The sequence below is a fragment of the Ursus arctos genome, unplaced genomic scaffold, assembly GCF_023065955.2.
Source record: "Ursus arctos isolate Adak ecotype North America unplaced genomic scaffold, UrsArc2.0 scaffold_16, whole genome shotgun sequence".
Classification (NCBI taxonomy): Eukaryota; Metazoa; Chordata; class Mammalia; order Carnivora; family Ursidae; genus Ursus; species Ursus arctos.
The window spans coordinates 47,889,909-47,911,135 of record NW_026622830.1 but is presented as its reverse complement, the minus strand read 5'-3'; the positions used below and the strand labels follow the sequence as shown (position 1 = coordinate 47,911,135).

At 43.8% G+C, this 21,227-nt stretch overlaps 2 protein-coding genes and 1 pseudogene across 2 annotated transcripts in view; 2 read left to right on the top strand and 1 right to left on the bottom strand.

Moving 5' to 3' along the window:
* The window catches only part of ACSS1 (acyl-CoA synthetase short chain family member 1), a 65,206-nt gene extending 55,577 nt beyond the window's left edge, over window positions 1–9,629 (top strand). Inside the window, exon 14 of the mRNA XM_026489297.4 lies at window positions 8,118–9,629. Coding sequence (XP_026345082.2) covers window positions 8,118–8,297 — 180 coding nt within the window. The 3' untranslated portion in view covers window positions 8,298–9,629. The remainder of the gene's footprint in view (window positions 1–8,117) is intronic.
* On the bottom strand, window positions 2,773–3,267 carry LOC113247934 (40S ribosomal protein S25-like; annotated as a pseudogene).
* Window positions 9,630–17,758: 8,129 nt separating the features above from the next.
* The window catches only part of APMAP (adipocyte plasma membrane associated protein), a 38,070-nt gene continuing 34,601 nt past the window's right edge, over window positions 17,759–21,227 (top strand). Inside the window, exon 1 of the mRNA XM_026489301.4 lies at window positions 17,759–17,957. Coding sequence (XP_026345086.2) covers window positions 17,866–17,957 — 92 coding nt within the window. The 5' untranslated portion in view covers window positions 17,759–17,865. The remainder of the gene's footprint in view (window positions 17,958–21,227) is intronic.

Below are 21,227 nucleotides of genomic sequence, written 5' to 3'. Positions count from 1 at the left end.
TATTAAGGAGGGCACATATTGCATGGTGCACTGGGTGTTATATGCAAACAATGAATCATGGAACACTACATCAGAAACTAAGGATATACTATATGGTGACTAACATAAAAAATTATTTAAAAAAACAAAAACAAAAAAAACCAAAAAAGAAAAAACAAAAAACATTCCAGTTAGTTAACATACAGCGTAATATTAGTTTCAAATGTACAATGTAGTGATTCAGCACTTCCATACGTCACCTGATCATACTCATCATAACCAGTGCACTCCTTAATCTCCATCACCTACTTAACCCATCCCTTGCCTACCTCCCCTCTTGTAACCATTAGTGTGTTCTCTATAATTAAGAGTCTGTTTCTTGCTTTGCATCTCTTTTTCCCCTTTTGCTCATATATTTTGTTTCTGAAATTCCACATATGAGTGAAATCATATGGTGTTTGTCTTTATGGCTGGGTGTATATTATACACATACACACACCACATCTTCTTTATCCATTCTTCAGTCAGTGGACACTTGGGCTTCTTCCATAATTTAGCTATTGTAGATAATGCTGCTATAAACATTGGGGTACATGTACCCCTTTGAATTAGTGTTTTTGGATTCTTTGGGTAAATACCTAGTAGTGTGACTGCTGGATTGTAGGGTAGTTCTATTTTTATCTTTTGAGGAACCTTCACACACAGTTTTCCAGAGTGGCTGTACCAGTTTACATTCCCACCAGCAGTGGAAGAGGGTTCCCCTTTCTCCACATCCTTGCCAACATCTCTTGTGTCCTGTGTTGTTGAGTTTAGCCATTCTGACAGGTGTGAGGTGATACCTCATTGGAGTGTTGATTCGCATTTCCCCGATGATGAGTGATGTTGAGCATCTTTTCATGTATCGGTTGGCCATCTGGATGTCTTCTTTGCAAGACAGAATGTTCTGGTTTTCTGCATTCATGTCTTCTGCCTATTTTTTAATTGGATTTTTTGGGGTGTTGAGTTTGATAAGCTCTTTATAGATTTTGGATACTAACCCTTTATCAGATATGTCATTTGCAAAACATCTCCCATTCTGTAGGTTGCCTTTTACTTTTGTTGATTGTTTCCTCCACTGTGCAGAAGCTTTTTATTTTGATGAAGTCCTAATAGTTTGTTTTTGCTTTTGTTTCCCTTCCCTCTGGAGACCTATCTAGAAGGAAGTTCTATGGCTGATATCAAAGAGGCTACTCTCTGTGTTCTCCTTGTGGATTTTTATGGTTTCAGGTCTCACATTTAGGTCTTTAATCCATTTTAAATAAATTTTTGTGTCTAGTGTAAGAAAGTGATTCAGTTTCATTCTTTTGCATGTTGCTGTCCAGTTTTCCCAATACCATTTGTTGCAGAGATGGTCTTTTTTTCCATTGGATATTCTTTTTTTTTTTTTTTAAAGATTTTATTTATTTATTCGACAGAGATAGAGACAGCCAGCGAGAGAGGGAACACAAGCAGGGGGAGTGGGAGAGGAAGAAGCAGACTCATAGCGGAAGAGCCTGATGTGGGGCTCGATCCCATAACGCTGGGATCACGCCCTGAGCTGAAGGCAGACGCTTAACCGCTGTGCCACCCAGGTGCCCCTTCCATTGGATATTCTTTCCTGCTTTGTCGAAGATTAATTGACCATATAATTGTGTGTCATTTTTGGTTTTTCAGTTCTGTTCTATTCATCTATGTATTTAATTTTTGCTAGTACCATACTGTTTTGATCACTACAGCTTCGTAATATAACTTGAAGCCCAGAATTGTGATGCTTCCAGCTTTGCTTTTCTTCTTCAAGGTTTCTTTGGCTATTTGGGGGTCTTTTGTGGTTCCATACAAATTTTAGAATTGTTTGTTCTAGTTCTTGTGAAAAATGCTGTTTGTATTTTGATAGGAAATGCATTAAATGTGTAGTTGTTTGGGTAGTATAGACATTTTAACAATATTTGTTCTTCCAATCCATGAGCATGAATGTCTTTCTATTTCTTTGTGTCACCTTCAGTTTTTTTCATCAGTGTTTTATAGTTTCACAGTACAGAACTTTTACCTCTTTGGTTAGGTTTATTCCTCGGTAACTTACTATTTTTTGTGCAATTGTAAATGGGATTGATTCCTTAATTTCTCTTTCTGCTGCTTCATTATTGGTGTATAGAAATGCAACAGATTTCTGTATATTGATTTTATATCCTGTGACTTTAAGACAGTAAATCCCAAAACTGCAAAGAAAGCAAAACTCATCTGTATCCTGTGACTTTACTGAATTTGTGTATCAGTTCTAGCAGTTCTTTGTTGGAGTCCTACGGGTTTTCTACATCGAGTATCATGTCATTTGCAAATAGTGAAAGTTTTACTTCTTCCCTGCTGATCCAGACGCCTGTTTCGTTTTGTTTGGTTGCTATGGCTAGGACTTCCGGTACTCTGCTAAATAACACTGGTGAGAATGGGCATCCCTGTCTTGTTCTTGACTGTAGAGGAAAAGCTCAGTTTTTCCCCATTGAGGATGATATGAGCTGTGAGTTTTTTGTATGTGGCCTTTATAATGTTGAGGAACGTTCCCTCTAAACCTACTTTGTTGAGCGTTTTCATCATGAATGTACTGTACTTTGTTAGCTGCTTTTTCTGCACCTATTGAAATCATATGGTTTTTATCCTTTCTTTTATTAATGTGGTGTATCACATTGATTTGCAAATACTGTATCACCCTTGCAACCCGGGAATAAATCCCACTTGATTGTGGTGAATGATTTTTTAAATGTATTGTTTGCTAGTATTTTATTGAGAATTTTTGCATCTATGTTCATCAGGCATATTGGCCTTTAGTTCTCTTTTTTAGTGGAGTCTTTCTTTCTTTTTGGATTTAATGAAGTTTTATTTTCAAAAATGTACAGTTGGTGGGATCTGTTCATGCATCTTTACCAGTAGCAGAGGCATCTCCACCCTTGGTGTTTCTGGTGTAAATTACTTGAGCTCTGTGCTTTGAAACCAGTTTTTAACGAGTCCTTTACTAAGGAGCTCCTCAAGGACTGCCCTGGCCAGGGAACCTCGAATCTTCAGTCTCCCAGAGACAACAGCTGGAATCATAAGCTTATAGTTGAGAACTTCCTTACAGAGTTTGTCACTTTTTCAAACAAGACCAGGTTATTGAGCTTGTCCCAAACTTTGCCTTTGGACCACTTCTTTCTGGCCTTATTCCTGGATTTGTTCAGTGGGTCTTTATCTTTTTTTGGCTGACTTTTCAGCATCTTTCTTCTTCTTGTCCTTAGGCGGCATGGTGAAGCTAAGAGAACAGTGGCCACCCCTGCAGCCTGGCTAAGATGTCAGACAATAAGTTTCGTGGTGTCTATATCTGGTTTTGGTATCAGGGTAATGCTGGCCTCATAGACTTCATTTGGAAGTTTTCTTTCCTTTTCTATTTTATGGAATGATTTGAGAAGAATAGGTATGAACTCTTCTTTAAATGTTTGGTAGAATTTGCCTGTGAAGCCATCTGGGCCTGAACTTTTGTTTGCTGAGAAATTTTTGCTTATGGACTCAATTCTTTGCTGGTTATCAGTCTAAGTGTTCTATTTTTTCCTGTTTCAATTTTGGTAATTTATATGTTTCTAGGAATTTGTCCATTTCTTCTAGGTTGTCCAATTCTTTGGCATATAGTTTTTCATGATATTATCTTATAATATTGTTTGTCTTTCTGTGGTGTTGGTTATTTCTCCTCTCTCATTTGTGATTTTATTTATTTAGGTCCTTTCTCTCTTTCTCTCTCTCTCTCTTTCTCTCTCTCTCTCTCTCTTTTTGGTTGGCTTGTGGTTTATCAATTTTATTTTTTCAAAGAGCCAGCTCCTGGTTTCATTGACCTGTCCTCGCATTTTTTTTATTATTATGTTCGGTTAGCCAGCATATAGTGCATCATTAGTTTTTGATGTAGTGTTCAGCGATTCATTAGTTGCGTATAACACCCAGTGCTCATCAGAACATGTGCCCTCCTTAATATCCATCACCCTGTTATCCCATCCCCCTACAACCTTCCTTCTGTAACCCTCCGTTTGTGTCCCAGTATTTTTTTACTTTCTATATCATTTATTTCTGCTCTGATCTTTATGATTTCCTTCCTTTTTCTGGATTTAGGCTTCATTTGTTGTTCTTTTTCTAGCTTCTTTGGGTTTAAGTTTAGATTGTTTGAGATCTTTTTTCTTAAGGTGGGCCTGTATTGCTAGATACTTCCCTCTTAGGACCACCTTTGCTGTATCCCAAAGGTTTTGTACTGTTGTGTTTTCATTTTCATTTGTTTCTATGTTTTTTAAAACATTTTTTCTTTGATTTCCTGGTTGACCCGTTATTGTTTTGTAGCATGCTGTTTCATCTCCACGTATTAGTGATCTTTCCACAGTTTTTCTTGTGGTTGATCTCTGGTTTTCATAACGTTATGGTCAAAAAATGTGCATGGTATGATTTCAGTCTTTTGTACTTCTTGAGGCCTGTTTTGTGACCTAATATGTGATCTATTCTGGAGAATGTTTCATGTGCATTTGAAGAGAATGTGTATTCCGCTGTTTTAGGATGGAATGTTCTGAATATATCTGTTAAGTCCCTCTGGTCCAGTGTGCCATTCAAAGCCATTGTTTCCTTATTGATTTTCTGTTTAGATGATCTATTAGTGTAAGTGGGATGTTAAAGTCACCTACTGTTATTGTATTATTAATTAGGTCCTTTATGTTTGTTGTTTTTTTAATGTATAGTCGGGTGCTCCCATGTTGTGGGCATAAATACTTACAATTTTTATATCTTCCTGTTGGATTATCCCCTTTATGATTATACAGTATCCTCCTTTGTCTCTTATTACAGTCTTTGTTTTAAAATCTATTTTGTCCAAAAGAAGTATTGCTACTCCAGCTTTCTTTTGACATCCATGTGCATGACAGATGTCTCTCCACCCCTCACTTTCAATCTGCAGGTGTCTTTAGGTCTAAAGTGAATCTCTTGTTGGCAGCATATAGATGGGTTTGTTTTTTATCCATTGTGACACTATATGCCTTTTGATTAGAGTGTTTAGTATGTTTAAATTCAGAGTAATTATATTGGGTTTTTAAAATATTTTATTTATTTATTTGAGAGACAGAGAGAGAGAAAGAGAATGCACGAGTGGGGAGAGGGGCAGAGGCAGAGGGAGGGGGAGAAGCAGACTCCCCACTGAGCAGGGAACCCAAAGCAGGGCTTGATCCCAGGACCCTGAGATCATTACCTGAACCCAAGGCAGACACTTAACTGACTGAGCCACCCAGGTGCCCCAATTATTGGGGGTAATTATTGATAGATATGTATTTATTGCCATTTTATTACTTGTTTTGTCATTGTGTCTGGAGATTTTCTCTGATTCTTTTTTGTCTTTGTCATGTTTGGTTTCTCCTTTGCACTCAAAGAGTCCCTTTTATTTATTTTATTTATTTAAAAAAAATTTTTTTTAAGGTTTTATTTATTTATCTGACAGAGAGAGAGACAGCCAGTGAGAGAGGGAACACAAGAGGGGCAGTGGGAGAGGAAGAAGCAGGCTCCCAGCAGAGCAGGGAGCCCAATGCAAGGCTCAATCCCAGGACCCTGGGATCATGACCTGAGCCGAAGGCAGACACTTAACGACTGAGCCACCCAGGTGCCCCAGAGTCCCTTTTAAAGTTAAAAATAGAACTACCCTAGGACCCAGCAATTGCACTACTACATATTTATCCAAAGGATACAAACATAGTGATTTGAAGGGGCATGTGCACCCCAATGTTTATAGCAGCAGTGTCCACAATAGCCAAATTATGGTTAGAACCCATCAATAGATGAATGGATAAAGAAGTGGTATAGCTACACAATAGAATATTACTCAGCCATCAAAAAGAATGAAATCTTGCCATTTGCAATGATGTGGATGGAACTAGAAGGTATTATGCTAAGCAAAATAAGCCAGTCAGATACATACCATATGATTTCACTCCTATGTACCATTTAAGAAACAAAACAGATGAACTTAGGGGAAGGGAAGGAAAAAAATATAAGATGAAGATAGAGAGGGAGGCAAACTGTAAGAGACACAACTCTAGGAAACAAACTGAGGATTGTTGGAAAGGTGATAGGCATTTAGGAGGGCATGTGATGTAATGAGCACTGAGTGTTATATGCAACTGATGAATCACTAAATTCTACCCTGGTGTAACTAATAATATGGTATATATTAACTAAATTAAATTTAAATAAAGAATTAAAAAAAGAGTCCCTTTTAATATTTCTTGCAGGGCTGGTTTAGTGGTCACAAATTCCTTTAGTTTTGTTTGTCTGGGAAACTATCTCTTATTCTGTTCTGAATGATAGCATTGCTGGAGAGAGTATTCTTGGCTGCAGATGGTTCCCATTCAGCACTTTGAAAAAAAAATATATGTGTGTCTGTCATCTATCTATCTATCTATCTATCTATCTATCTATCTATCTCATGCTGCTCCCTTTTGGCTTGCCAAGTTTTTGTGGAGAAATTTCCAGCTAGCCTTATGGGTCTTCCCGTGTAAGTTAAGGACTTTTTTCTTAAGGCTTTTAACATTTTTCCTCTATCACTGTATTTTGCAAGTTTATAACATGTTAGTGTTGGCCTGCTTTTGTTGATTTTGTTGGGAGTTCTCTGTGCCTCCTGGATCCGGATGTCTGTTTCCTTCCCCAGATTAGGGAAGTTTTCAGCTATTATTTCTTCAAACAAATTTTCTGCCCCCTTTCATGTCTCTTCATCTGGGACTCCTATAATACAAATGTTTTTACATTTGTTGGAGTCACTGAGTTCCCGAAGTCTATTCTCATGTTTCCTAATTGTTTCTCTTTTGTTCAGTTTCATTATTTTCCATTATTTTGTCTTCTAGGTCACTAATTTGTTCCTTTGCTTCTTCCTTTGCTGTTAGTTGTATCGGGCCTGTTTCCAATTTCATCTCTTGTATTCTTCATCTCTGATTGATTCTTTTTTAACCCTTTTATCTCTGTAGTAAGGTTCTCATTGAAGTCTTCTATTCTTCTCTCAAGTCCAGTGAGTCTCCTTATGATTGTCACTTTAAATTCTCCATCATGCACTTATATCTCTTTCACTTAGATCTCTGGCTGTGGCTTTATCTTGTTCTTTCATTTGGGATAAATTCCTCCATCCTCTCATTTTTTCTAAGTCTCTACCTTCTTCTAAAACTTAGAGAGTTTAAATAGAGAAACATGTGGAAAGTACCAGCTTTCTGCAGCCCCTATGTGGTTTCTGAACACATCTCCTGGTGCCAGTGTGGAAGACACTGCCAGACCCCTATCCAAGGGAGTCTGTGTTGGAGACAGGTCTGGGGAAAAATGGGGCCACCTTGCCAGCCCCATTAGGCCTCCACTCCTTTCTTGGTTAACATTTACCCCACAGCCTTCCTTGGTTCAGAGGAGGTCCTCTGAGGTAGGAGCGGCCCCAGGCTCACCTGGTGTTATACAAAGTCAAGCTGTTGGCCCGGACTAGAGTTTCAGGGAGACCTGAACTCCCCTAGGTGAACTCAACCCTTTCAAAAGATGGGTAACTGTTAAATAAACCCCAAACACAGCTCTTAGCATATTGCTGTTGACATTAAGGGGGCCGTGGTTGTTTGAAAATGTTAAATGCTAAATTTTCAAACACTAAACAAGACAATGTTTTTCTCTAAAGTAGCTCTTACCTCTTATGTGAGCAAAAAGCAACCTTGGGCCAGGCCAGTGGGTGGAGACGAGTTGCCATGGCATATGCTTGGTTCTGTTGCTACCAGGGAACCCTCAGTAATGTAGCAAATGGGAGACAGATGTATCAGCAGTGAGGCAGACCAGGGTATGAGCAGACCCCACTTGAAGAAGGGCTTCAGCAAAACCCTTGACATGTGGTTGATCCTGACCATCGGGTTGATTTCAGTTTAAGTCCAGATTGTGGGTAGATAAAACTAGAGACCACAGCCCCCATGTTCTCTAGGGTAGGCCTGGCACCCCAGTCGTTCATTCCTGGGTCCTCAGTGAGGGTGTCATCCCCTGGGCAGAGCTCTTCTTATCCCAACACAATTGGATGCTGCTGGGAGTCTGGACACCACCCATACTTGAATGCTGCACCCCTTCCTTGCCAGGTAGTGAAGCGTCTTCCAAAAACTCGGTCTGGAAAAGTCATGCGGAGGCTCCTGAGGAAGATAATCACGGGCAGAACTCAGGATCTGGGGGACACCACCACCCTGGAGGACCCCAGTGTCATCACAGAAATCCTGAGTGCCTACCAGAAGCACAAAGACAAGCAAGCTGCCTCTCAGTGATGCACTCTGGTCAAGACCCAGTGGCCACACCCCTAACCGTCCTTCCAGAATGTAGCTCTCAGATTTGCTCATTTCCTGCTGTCTCAGAAGCCGTCCTCTTCCAGAGTATAACCCATACTGCCCCAGCGTGAAGTCTGTGCTAAGCCCTGCCTTCCTCCTGCTGAGAACCCAAGAAGAGGTACTGTCAGACATGCTAGCATTTGTTTCCCCTTCTCCTGAATTTGGTTTCCTGGAAAGAAAAGTCATTGTCATCTCCATTCTGTGTCACCTCCTGACAGCACAGGAGGGTGAAAAGCCTGGTAACATATACCTGCTCAGGTGACTGAGAACTAGAAGCCATCATATTTTTTCCCCAGATGTTTCTAGGTACAAAAGGCAGAAATTTTATTTTTATACTTTTATATTTTGGAATAATGTGCAAATACACACAGGTAGTATGTGGGTTTACATGTACACACTCTTTGAAACATTTAGAGTTATGAAAATCGTTTGTGCCTCTGCTCATGGGGAAATGTGGAGAGGGTCAGAGGGTGCATTTTTAATGTTTGGCGTATTGCGGAATCTGTATTAGAACCACTCATGTATTCTGTTTCTCCAAGCTGTGATGTGGAAGGATTTCCTTCTCCACCTTGGATGCCTCTTGGAGGTCAACATGCTCCAAATATGTGGGGATGTTCAGGGAGGGAAGCCCATGAAAACTCAGGTGACTCCTCATTAGGGCACTAATTTGGCTAGAAATGGGTCCTTGAAAACTGCCTGTCCTTCATTCTGTGGTTGGTGTGGGAAGAACCACAGAGGTACAAGGATGAAACTTGGAACTCTGAATCAAATCCCTCTCTCTTTTTTAGGTATGGCTTAAGTCATCTGAACATTAGCAAGATGACATAAGTCATTAGGTTGCAGAGTGTTTATTTATTAGCTAAGCATACAGGGGCTGATGGCATGGAGTACAGGTGAAGGCAGCCTGCTGAGCTGGGTCCTTGGGAAAGGTTTTCCTTATCTATACCCCATGTAATATGGTGCCTTGCAGCTGTCTAGGTGTTCAAGCGGTATCTGGGGTACTGAGCACCTACTGTGGGTCATAACTGTGCTTGCTTCTCTTTGATTAGGTATGTCTGTGACACCAATGCGGTGGCCACTAGCTGTAGCCCACAGATATACTGAGTGATGGTCTGTTCTCTGTCACTAAGCAATAAGCAGCGCTTAGCAACAGAGACCTGCGGCATGTGTGGTGGACCTGGCGGACTGTGGCTATGGCACTGTTTATGAAATGGCTTGGATATAAACCTGGACAGTGGCCAGGGCAGTTCAAATAAAGCTTTATTTTGTTCATTCTCTTCTCTCTGTGGTGATGTTTTTGATCAAATAATGCTATTGCTGTTGCTGAATATAATCCTAAGGACAAAACTGGAAGGGGCCTATCCATTCAAAAGAGAACACTTAAAATCCAATGGGGAGGAAATCCATTACAGGGAGGAAATAGAGACTAAGAGCTCACGTATCTCAGACTGTTATTTGGTAAGCTACCTGTGTCTAGATTGCTGTGCTATCCAATACACTAGTTCTACGTAGCTCTTTAGGTGTAAGTAAAAGATATATACATAGAGAGAGAGAGTAGAATGGAGTAAAATATTCTGTTCCACAGTGGCCGTAGCCACGTGGCCAGTAGCTACCAGATTGGACAGCATGGACAACAACATTCCCACCATCACACAGCGTTTTGGTGGTGGGCGCTGGTCTGAACACCGATGACAACGAGGAAGCTGAAACGGTCTCAGGGTCACAGACGGCATCTGTGAGAAGCGCAGGCTTGCCTGAGAGAGACATCCCCGGGCCCAGAGTTACCTTTTCCCTGGATGCGGGTGGATGAGGTTTCTGTGTCCTTCACTGAAAGGAGAAGCTGCTTTTAGAGAATACGCTGAACCAGGTATATGGTGCCAGGGGGTGTGGGATGTGAGAGGCCCCAGGCTGGTCGGCTCCTACAAAGGCTGGACCGACTGCTGCCGCCAAAGCAGGATGTGGGAATGGCTGTTCCCAGGGACGGTGTGTGTGCTTGTGCTCTGGGGGAAGGGGGCAGGGAGGCTGGGGGATTTGCAGGGGCCTGAGCCAGGCGCTGAACGCACGGAAAGACAACTCACTGTGGAGAGACATGTTTTTGCACCTCAGGATGCGGTGGGAATTCACAGTAGGATTACTCCTTTAGGGGAATAGCCTGTGGCCACAAGACAGGATGCAGACAGGGGCTACAGTAGGCTTTTGGCTGCCCTGGGACAGGGCCTGTCTGAGAACAGAACAGCACAGAAAAAATGGAGCCTGGAGGGAGAGGTACAGAGGCTAGTCAAGCTGTATCAGGCCTGCTCTGACCCCAGACGTCACTTTTTGCTTTGGATTTTCCGTCATAAATGAGATGTCCTGACAAAGACTGAGTCAGGGCCACAGAGAAACAGAAGAGCAGGCAGCTACAGTGAAAGAGGAGATGTCTGATGGTGTGGGAACAGACAGGGTCAGACTGGGATCCAGAGACAGCTAATCTCGGTGCTAAGGGTGTCTCCAGGCCAGCATGAAATTGGTAATGACCACAAATCCCAGAGGCAAATTCTACTCAGATTCAGAAAACAAGCAGTATGGGGGGGGGGGCGCCTGGGTGGCTCAGTCGTTAAGCGTCTGCCTTCGGCTCAGGGCGTGATCCCAGATCCCAGATCCCTGGGATCGAGCCCCGCATCACGCTCCTCTGCTGGGAGCCTGCTTCTTCTCCCACTCCCCCTGCTTGTGTTCCCTCTCTTCGCTGGCTGTCTCTCTCTCTGTCAAATAAATAAATAAAATCTTAAAAAAAAAAAGCAGTATGCAATATCTTTGAAGAATAATTCTCATTTAGAGTAGCTAAAAGAAAACAAAAGTTGTGCTCAAAGGGAAGATTCAGCTTTTCAACGTAACTAATTCCCAAAGGGAAAATGTCCCTATTAAATCTAAATATAGAGAAAAAGAAATCATGGCTAACATTAATGACACGAGTGCACAGCGTTTATCTAAAGAGAAGTCATGAGCTGATTCAGGCGAATGCTCATCCCTGGTTTACCCACCGCAGTGAGTTCATGCTGAGGAAAAGGGACTGTGAATTCTCAGTTTCCCCAGCCTGACTGGAGAGAGGGGATTTGGCTGTGGAATTAACATGAGCTCTTGGCTGACTTGCACCCACTGCACAGACCACCCTCAGGATACCCAACATCGGGAACAACAGCAGCAGTGGTCGCACTGCTGGGCACTGTGTGCAGGGAGGCCCTGAGAAGGTTCTGGATTCCATCCCCCAATCTCCTCCTTCTGTGGCCCTCTGAGGCAGACACCCTTATCCCAGCTTCACAGGAGAGGTGGGGAGAGACAGAGCCAGGGTGTGGATGGAGCCTGTCTGGCTCCACCCTTGATCGCCAAGCTCAAACCAAAGGTGTGGCCCCTTCCTTCGAGAGCTTTGAAGAATATCAACGGCATTTTATTTTTATTATTTTATTATTATTTTTTAAGGTGCTTTACTGTTGACCTCTGGGGTCAATGAACTATTATCTCAGATAGGGGTAAGAAGCCGAAATCCAGGCCAAGAGGAAGCTTTCCTGGAGACAGTGCTTTTGGAGGGGGTGGTGATGCCAACTTGAGTTTCAGTGACCTCTCATTGGAGTTATGTAAGTTTTCCCTTCATCAGTTTGGGAATTTTGCTGCATAACAGGATTAAACCAAATATATACGTAATTTCTGGGCCTGTGAATACCAACTGTCTTTGTTTCTTGCAGTATTATTTTTTGTTGACTTGTTTTTATTCATCCTGCATGGGCTCTGCAGGGCTTCTTGGATCTGCAGTTTGATATCCACCTTGATTTAATCAGTTTTGGAAATACCTAAATCATTATCTCCTCTAATATAGTTTTTGTGTATTTGGTCGCCTTTTTTGAGGAACCCGACCTTCCCATATGTTGGAACTTCTCACCTTCTATTTTCTAGATCTCTTATTGCTTTCATCTCCAGTGTCCTGAAAGCAGAGCCTGAGATGAGGGCCTGCGTGCAGGTGATTTGCTTAGGAATGGGACTATAGGGACAGGTGTGAGGAATGGGAGTGTGAAACAGGGAAGGAGGGAAACCAGCGCAAGCAGGTGCAGCATTCTGTCAGGCAGCACTGTGAATCCCTGCTCAGTCTCCCATGACTCAGTAGGGATCTTAACCAGTGTGTCTCTGACCCAGCTCAGAACTAGCTTTCTGAAATGTTGCATGGCCTCTCAACTTTGTCTTCTGGAATCTGCAGATGCATTCAGGAAAAAGTGGCTCCCTGCACTGGGCTCACCTCCCTGAGCCTCTGTCTCCAAAAAAGCCCTCCTGCTTCTGCCCTGGTTTATAAGTATCGGAGTATCATTTTTGTTCTCACTTACCTTGCTCTCTGGAGGGAAAAGAGGGGTAAGAAATAAAGAAGCCTCTGTTCCTACACTCTTTTGCTCAGTTTCCCAGATTCCTCTTCTCCCTATCTTGAGGATATGGGGAGACTGGGGGATGCCCCCAAATTTGTTCCCAGTCAGCCATGCCAGAGGCAAGCTGTGACCCTCCAAGCACACCCCCAGGGAGTTCCATCAGTGGCCTTCGCTAAATGTGAAGCTGAAGTGCCTGCCTGCAGCAGTCTTTATTCCAAATAACAGAGAAGCAGCTGGTTAGTGCCCTTGGCGCCTGCACCAAAAGGTAGCAACTATGGCAAGAAGGCCACAAACCAGAGGGCAACAATCTGAGTCTAAATAAACCTAGAAAGAGCAAAGGGGAAGAAAGCTGGGGCTGGCTGGCCTAGGACATCATCAACAAACTGGTAAGTACCAAGGAGTTTAGAAAGCCCATTGGAATAGTTGGCCTGCCAACTTCTTTTGCAGACAGGATAGGATTTTCTTTGTAAGAGCCACCAACTGGGTAACTGTGTCTAGTGTCCTTGCTCCTGGAGACCAAACTTCTGCTGAGCAGCCTTCTGGATGCACAGCCTGATTTTGGGCTGATTCTTTCCCAAAGAAGGATGTCACCTCAGCCAACCACACATCTCTTTATTCCTGAATCAGGGAAACACTTAAGTCTTACACGTATGCATATGTTTGCTTAAAAAGGCAGAGCAGAAATCGTCCAAAGGGAAATAACGTTGCTTTCAAAACAATGGTTTCGGGGTGTAATGAAATGTGATTAACGAGTGATGTGTGCCAACCAGGAAATGTCAGTGCTAAGATTCCCAAGGAAACAACGGAGGAAATGAGCTCACTTCTCAACAGAGGTAATAATAATGAATGTCCAGGTCTATGCAGATGCTGACTGGTGGATGTCTTTCCCACTGAGCACCTTTTCCTACCAAGTCAGGGTTGACCTTAAGAATCCTCCTTATTAGGGTAATTAAGGCAGTTTTCTCCAGTCAGCTTATTTATAATCCTTACCTCTCCCCTTGCCTGCCTCTCATTGGGGCAGACATCGTTCAATGTGCCAGCCCTGCCCTGCTCATGACTATGCCACCTAGTCTCCTCTCTCATTCCCCCTCCCGCCCCGCCCTGAATGCTCAGTGGAACATGGGACCCTGTCCTCTAACACAGCAATCAGACTTGGGCACCTCACCAAAGTTGGGAACATCAGAGTCTCAGTCCAGGAATCTAGACTGAGGACAAAGAGACTGTAGTTAGCTGGGGGATACCTGAAATGGGAGGTCATAGAGAGCTGGGCTTGAGGCAATAATTTCCTGCCACAGGCATGTCCAAGCAGAGAATGCTGGCATATCAGGACGCATTTAGATGCAAGCACAAACTTCTCTGCTGACCAGGACTTGGATGCACAAGGGGTGGTTTTCCTCATGTAACCCAGAAGCCCAGGGGTACATGGTTGCTGGCAGGAGTCAGCAGCCTAGGTTTTCTGTTCTTGGCGTGTTGTTTTTTAGACCTCAGGGTGATTTTCCACAGTCACAAGATAGTACTGCCATTCTAAGCAAAACTCTGGGGTCAGAGCAGGATAAGAAAGGGCAGGACCCTAGCTCTCCCTTTTATTGGAAAAGCAGGAACTTTTCCTGGAGGCCAAAAGAAACCCTAGATTTCTGCTTTTAACTCAAGGCCAGATTCTAGCCTGTGTCACTGTATCCAGCTCTAATAGAGGGCAGCAAAGACAAGGACGAAGACGAAAAGTCCCATAACAAGGCTTGCCGCAGAATCACGCAGGGATGAAGAGACAAAACACAGTGAGGTACCAGGGAGGTGGAGGGCAATACCGCTCATGTTTTTCCAGGTCCTCATGCCAGTCCCTGTGAAACTAGGCTTCACTTTCTGTTTTGGAATTTCGTGAGATATCCCCATATCCTTCCAATAAGTCCCTCCGTCATCTTAAGTGGGCTTTTGTGAATGTCTGTGGCAACTGGATGATCTCTGACACTTTTTCTACTCTGAACAAGCTATTCTACATTCTCTCACTTTACACTCCCCACTGTCCCACCTGAGCTGACACCAGAGCTTCCCATCACAACACAACACAGCTTGAAGTCCTGTTTGGAGCGGGTCACCCCTGCCCTCCTGGCTTCAGGGAAGGGAGAAGGGCTGGCTTGTCGCTCTTCCTCACCACTTTAGAGCGTCTCTCATAAACTTGAAGTCTACCCTGATTGTCACCCCCTTGCTGACCAATCCATGGACACCCCACGCTTCCCTCTTAAGCCTGTTTCTTGTCCTCTTCCATCCCCTCAATCTGCCCATTATAATCCTACTTACCCAAGGCCTGGTTCACACGTTACTTCCTCCATGAAATCGTCTAAGAGCACTGCTACCTGATGGGACTTGTTCCTTGTGGTCCCAATGCACTGTGTGGTTCCTCCGTGGCACTGGTTTAGGTGGTTATTATGCTTATCTCCCCTCGGAGATTGTAACATGTCTGCACGTTGGCTTACCTATTTCACCTTTGTTTGTCACGGCACTTGCTTAAGCGCCTGAAGGGCTTTCAGGAGATAGCTACAAAAGAAATGGAAACAGTATGGGATTGGGAAAAAGCACTGGACTGGAAATAAGGAATATTTCTAGTTTAAGCTGTGAGGTGCACTACTGGCTGCGTGCTCAGCATCACTGCCTCTCCTTCCCTGCTGGCAGAACCCTGATTTGTTGAGATAAATGCCTTCCACGTGGGCCAGAGTTTCAATGCATGTGGGCCTCATCCCACTCTCAGGGTGCATGGGGGTGGTTTCTGGTTGGTCTAACCCAATGGTCTGCAATCAGGGGCTATTATGTCTCCTAGAGGACACTTGGCAATGTCCAGAGACATTACTGATTATCATGACTGGGTAGGATGCTATTGGCATCTAGTGGATGGAGGCCAGGGATGCAGCTAAACACCCTGCAATGCACAGGAGAGCTTCCTCTGCCATCCCCAGCAAAGAATGATCTGGCCCAAAATATCAGTGGTGCTGAAGTTGAGAAACCTGGTCTAACCGATTACATTGGTCCCATCTCCCTGCTGATAACTGGGTGGCAGCTAGGCTAGAGCCTGGAAGAGAATGGAAACAAACCACAACCAGCAATGTGGATCTCACCATGAAAAATGGTACTAAACTGTGCCACCCAACACAAACAATCTAAGCTCAAACCCTTTAATTTAGCTCATTTAGACCATTTGCTCTAAGACAAGCTGATCTCCCAATAGCTCCACTTGGACTCATGTGTTCCAGGTAAGACCACTGACTCCCGCAACGAGTCTCCTAGTTTACAAATTCTGGCCCATCCCTGCCAAGACCATCTGTTACAAACACCAGCCCTAACCCCTCAAGGACTTTCCATAACTCCCCCATTTTTGAGGAGCCTCACAGGTCCTCTGGTGAATTTCTTTGCTGCAACAAGTTCAATAAACCTAACTTCTTGTTACTATTACTTACTTTTGACAGGTATGTTCCTGGCTGCTTTTGGTTGGTGGGCTTTAATGCTGGGCATGGAGTACAAATAATTCCAATTCAATGAGCTAAGTCCTATACTTGGGGCATGTTCAAAGTGGCTTAGACACAAAGATGTTCTGCTTAAGAAATTAGGGGAAGAATTTTCAGCAATGATACTTGAAGTGAGTCCTAAATAACAGAAGTTGTTTTGGCGAAGTGGTGAAGGAAAGCATTTTCACAAGAAGGAATAATATGGACAAAGGCAGGGAGGCATAGAATTAGAAACAGCAAGCAATGCTGAGTGTCTGCAACATAGCAGGAGGGATGATCCAGACAGGAAGGAAGGGGCCAGATCATGCAGTGCTGTTTAAAGTATCCTGGATCTAACAGCTATACTGGTTGATTGGCTAGGAAATGAAGTAACATATTACCAAGACCTTAATTATATCCCTGCCAGGCATGATAATCCCTGCAGAACTGGATTTATGTGAGAACTCATCACTTCTCTCATGCTGGTTCTTCATCTCTTGTAAGTCGTATGGGATTCTAGTGCCACCTAACAGTAAGAAAGGCAATGGCATGTTTGATCAGGAAAGCCTTTAAGTGCAATATGGAAATTAATTCTTATACTTCATTTTGAACGTGCCTTTTCTAGAGATGATGCACAGAAATGGGACTTGGTTTCCTCTGCCTGGAAATCCTGTTTCTTCTCAAAATCCAGGTCCTTAACCCATCAAATGTTCTCACAAGATCATGTTACTCCCCTTTAATGCAATTTTTGCATTTCACGTTTCTCTTTATGATGACCTGATTAAAGTCATCTCTCACTAGTTTAATTTCAGTGAGGGAGCTTGTTTGTGGTTTGCTCACCACCACCTCCCAGCACCTAGAAATATATCTACTTAAAATACTGTTAAATGATTGACCTGATGATTACTTCGTGCTTTCTTAAACCTTATCTGTTGTCATTAATGATTTCTATATACCCCGCTTTTACGTCTAAGGGTAACCCTTTCACAAACCTTATCAAACGTTCTGTTGTAGCAAAAAGACTTAATGGCCTTAATCCAAAGAGCAGTAAATTTTCCCCTTAACGGGATCTGTTCGTAAAAGGTCATGATTTTCAGGTGGGCATTACTGCCCTCGTAAGCCTCCAGCACGAACTCGTTATTTATTTATTTTTACCCCGCCTATACGAACCGGGGTCTTTGTCATTTAACAAGCAGTGCCATCTTCTACCTACACAAAAGGCCAGCATCTCAGCCCAGACCCGCCTATGTGCTCCGTTATGCGCCTAACGATTACTGCGGTCCCACCGCCAGCAATAAAAGGAACGCAGGAAGCGCAGGGGCTGGGTTGGAGGAGCCCGCGGTTAGACCACGCGCGGACGTGTCCGCACTGGCTCGGGGCCCGCTTTCGAGCCTGGCGCCCGGCCAGGGGCGCCCGGGCCTCTGCCCACTCGAACTCGCCGAGAGTTCGAGTGGGCCGCCGAGAGACGCTCTAGAGGCCGCCATGCCAGGGGCCAGAGGGGAGCGCTACGGACGTCACTTCCGCGCGCGGCCGGGGCGGGGCCGAGGGCGGGGCGGGGCCCAGATCTGGGCGGGCAGGGGCGGGCCGGTGCAGAGCTTGCACCGCTCTCTCCCGGTTATTGACGGGCTGAGGGGCTGTGGCACTGACACCATGAGCGAGGCGGATGGGCTGCGGCAGCGCCGGCCGCTGCGGCCGCAGGTCGTTACGGACGATGGCCAGGCCCCCGAGGCCAAGGACGGCAGGTAGGCCGGGCCCCTGGACGTGGGCGGCGAATGGCCGGTCGACCCTTCCTAATCACTAGGACCGCAATAACAGCAGTTGGGTAAATGCGTTGCCAAGCGCGGTGCAGGCGCCATCCCATTTAATTCCCCGGGCAAAACTCATTTATAGGGGAGGAAACAAGGCTCCGACGCACCTGCCAGGTTCTTGAGGTTTGGGTGCACTCTGCGCGCAATTTCAGCATTGTTCCCTAGCTCTTGGGGTCCCGAGACCGCCTCGCTCCGTTTCTGCCCCTTTCTGCTCCTCACTCCTTCCCCAGCTTACAGAGCGGTTGCTTCCTCGCCTTTCCCCCTCCTTCGCCCCCTCACCCCGTCCTTCCTGCTGACTTACCCGATCCTCCGGGGGAGAGCCACCTTGCCACGGTTCTAGGTCTTCCCAGCCCCTCACTCTCACTGTCCTGAAAGGAAGTCGGAAAGCGTGCTCGGGTCGCGCCTCGTGTTCCAGCGAAGAGCTGGCCTCCGCACCTGTTCTGCACCTTCCCACCGCTCGCTGTGTGACCATTTTCACTGTGGTTTTCAGGAAAAAGTAGAGAACAGAAGTGACATTGGTAAGCAACTTTTGTGAGAATTTAGGCTTGCAGATTTTTCCTGATAGGGACGGAGAAACTTAGGAAACTTGCTAATGCCTACCTAATAAAAAAAATCTCAGATTTTTGGCCTTCACTTCTCTCAACCTTCCAGAATTTAAGTATACTATGTTTTGTTAGCTAAAAACTGAAGCAGGATCCTTAAACATACATTTAAAAATATAATACTTCGCTCTTTAATTTTGTCTCCTGAGTCTCCTAACTGTGAATTTTTAGGGAGAACCAAGAGGCCCCATGCAGACCAACCTCAAAGTTGTGGAACTGATTGACTTATTCTTATAAGTTAATAGATATATTGAAAATATTTATCGGTGTGCCTGGGGGTGTTGTACGTAATGAGGGCTAGTTTTTGTGGGGACAGACTGAATATTCACTGATGATAATAAGAGGACCACACTTGAAGGAGGGCTATAGCAGAGAGAACTGTTTTGGCTTTAGAAAGACAATTTGCAGAGAAGAGAATTTGGTAATATTTGACTCCTGGGGCCGGTGGAAAGGTCAGTAATACTGAATAAACTCAGAAGTTTCCAAGGACACAGGACTTTCAGTGCTAACCCTGGGCAAATCAGGACAAGTTGGTCACCTTACTGATTGTGGATATTGTGAAGTCATGGTCTGCTGATGACTGAGGAGCTTTTTAGAATGAGCATGCAAGGACTGGCAGTGCTTTACTACAGAAACCATGAAAACAAGTCTTGCTCATACACTTCTACATGGGAAATGAAAGAGCAGCTGGCTCTCGAGTTTGCCTTGAAGTGCGGTGTGTTGAAAACCGGGGCATACAGCACCTGAGGGCACTTGTTGGTTGGGCCCAACTCTCAGATGGGCTTCTCTGACACTCTTGACCGCAAGGCAGAGGGGGCAGATTTAATTAAATTGTTTTTCAGTTTCTCTGTGGGATTTCTGACTTAATGGAAGGATGAATTGGATGTTGCAGAATCATCATCTGCTGCTGTTCTTTTCCACTGTGCCTTTTACAAAACTGTGTGTGTGTGTGTGTGTATTTATTTATTTATTTTTAAAGATTTTTATTTATTTATTTGACAGAGAGAGAGACAGCCAGCGAGAGAGGGAACACAAGCAGGGGCAGTGGGAGAGGAAGAAGCAGGCTCCCAGCGGAGCAAAGAGCCCGATGCGGGGCTCGATCCTAGGACTCTGGGATCACACCCTGAGCTGAAGGCAGATGCTTAACGATTGAGCCACCCAGGCGCCCTGAACTGTGTATTTCAGGCATTTTCTTGACAATGTCCCTGTCCATGAACATTGTTCTTATTTTCCTGTGTTTCTCTCTTTCTCTTTTTATGTATTTGATCCCATTTCTATGTATCTGTAATGGTCTCTTTTTTCAAAATGAGTTTTCACTCTTTCTGCATTTATTACCATAGCCCTATAGTTGTTTTTCTTATTTTTCTGATGTGAAAACATAAGATAGGAAAGCATTGTGTATAGTGGGTGAAGTAAAGGAATCTGAAGGAAGTAGAAATCTGATGACTATAGAATAAACCGTAGATGAGCTAGGCAGGAAAAAGAAAACCTTGACTGATATGTTATTCAATCAGGAGAACAGAAGTAGGACAGTAGATTTTAGGGGAAGGGACACCTAGTGTTACCTTAGCTAGTCTCCTGACTCTTGACATGAAATGTGATGGTAGCTCTGTTTGACTGCTGAGGTCACTGAGGTCTATGTGAGTGAAGTGGTTTATATAGAGTAATGGAGTCAAAAGAGAAGCAGAAATAAATGAATAAGGATAGCATTGGCAGCTGGACAGTGATTGAGAAACATATTTTTAAAATTATGCTTTGGAAATAAGGTTTTATGCCAAACCTCTTGAATTTCTGTATTTAAGCTATAATGGGGAATGTGGTCATTAAGTCCTTTTATTCAGTGTGGAATATAGCCGAGCTATGCATTTTAACATTCTAGTGCAAACTTATAATTATTATTATTTGGCATAAGTTTCTCCAAATGCTTTACAAACTCTACCAGAAGGATTGTAACACTGATACTATTCCTTCTCTTTTGGAACATAGTTCAGTCTTGGAAGAGAGAATAGCTGTTTAATGTCTCTGTGTAACTGTTAAGGATTGAAGAGTGAATACATTGAAAATTTAACAGCTGCTTTTTCAATAAACTTCTGATGGGTTTTAAGCTAATTAAGAATCTCTACTACATTCATTTCCCTTTTCCCTTTATAAGACTGAAGAGTAAGGAAGGCAGGGTGGAGAAACAGATGGGGCCATCATAAATTTGTGGTCATGAGGAGTCAGGAATCAGTGTTTTCTTCTCATCCCTCCCCTTGGGTGTATGTTTCAAATGGCTGTTTTAACTTGTTTCTAATTTATTTTCAATGCTAAAATGAATGAAGACATCTACAGCCAGGGAACTCCAGTTTAAAGGAATGTGAGAAACCAACAAATTCAAGGCACAGTCAGTTAAAAGACTGGGCTTGCTGCTGTTTGACTTTCTCAGGTTCTAGGGGTCACCTCAACACCTGTGGCTCTGGTCCATGGATTTGTGGCTAATGGGTTTTCCACAAAACCACAGGTTGTTTTTGATTTCATGGAGTCTTCAGTCTATGGCTCAAGGCCCTGATGTCCTGTATGCAGAAGGGGATGGAGAATACCTTTTAGGTTTGCCTGGTGAAGT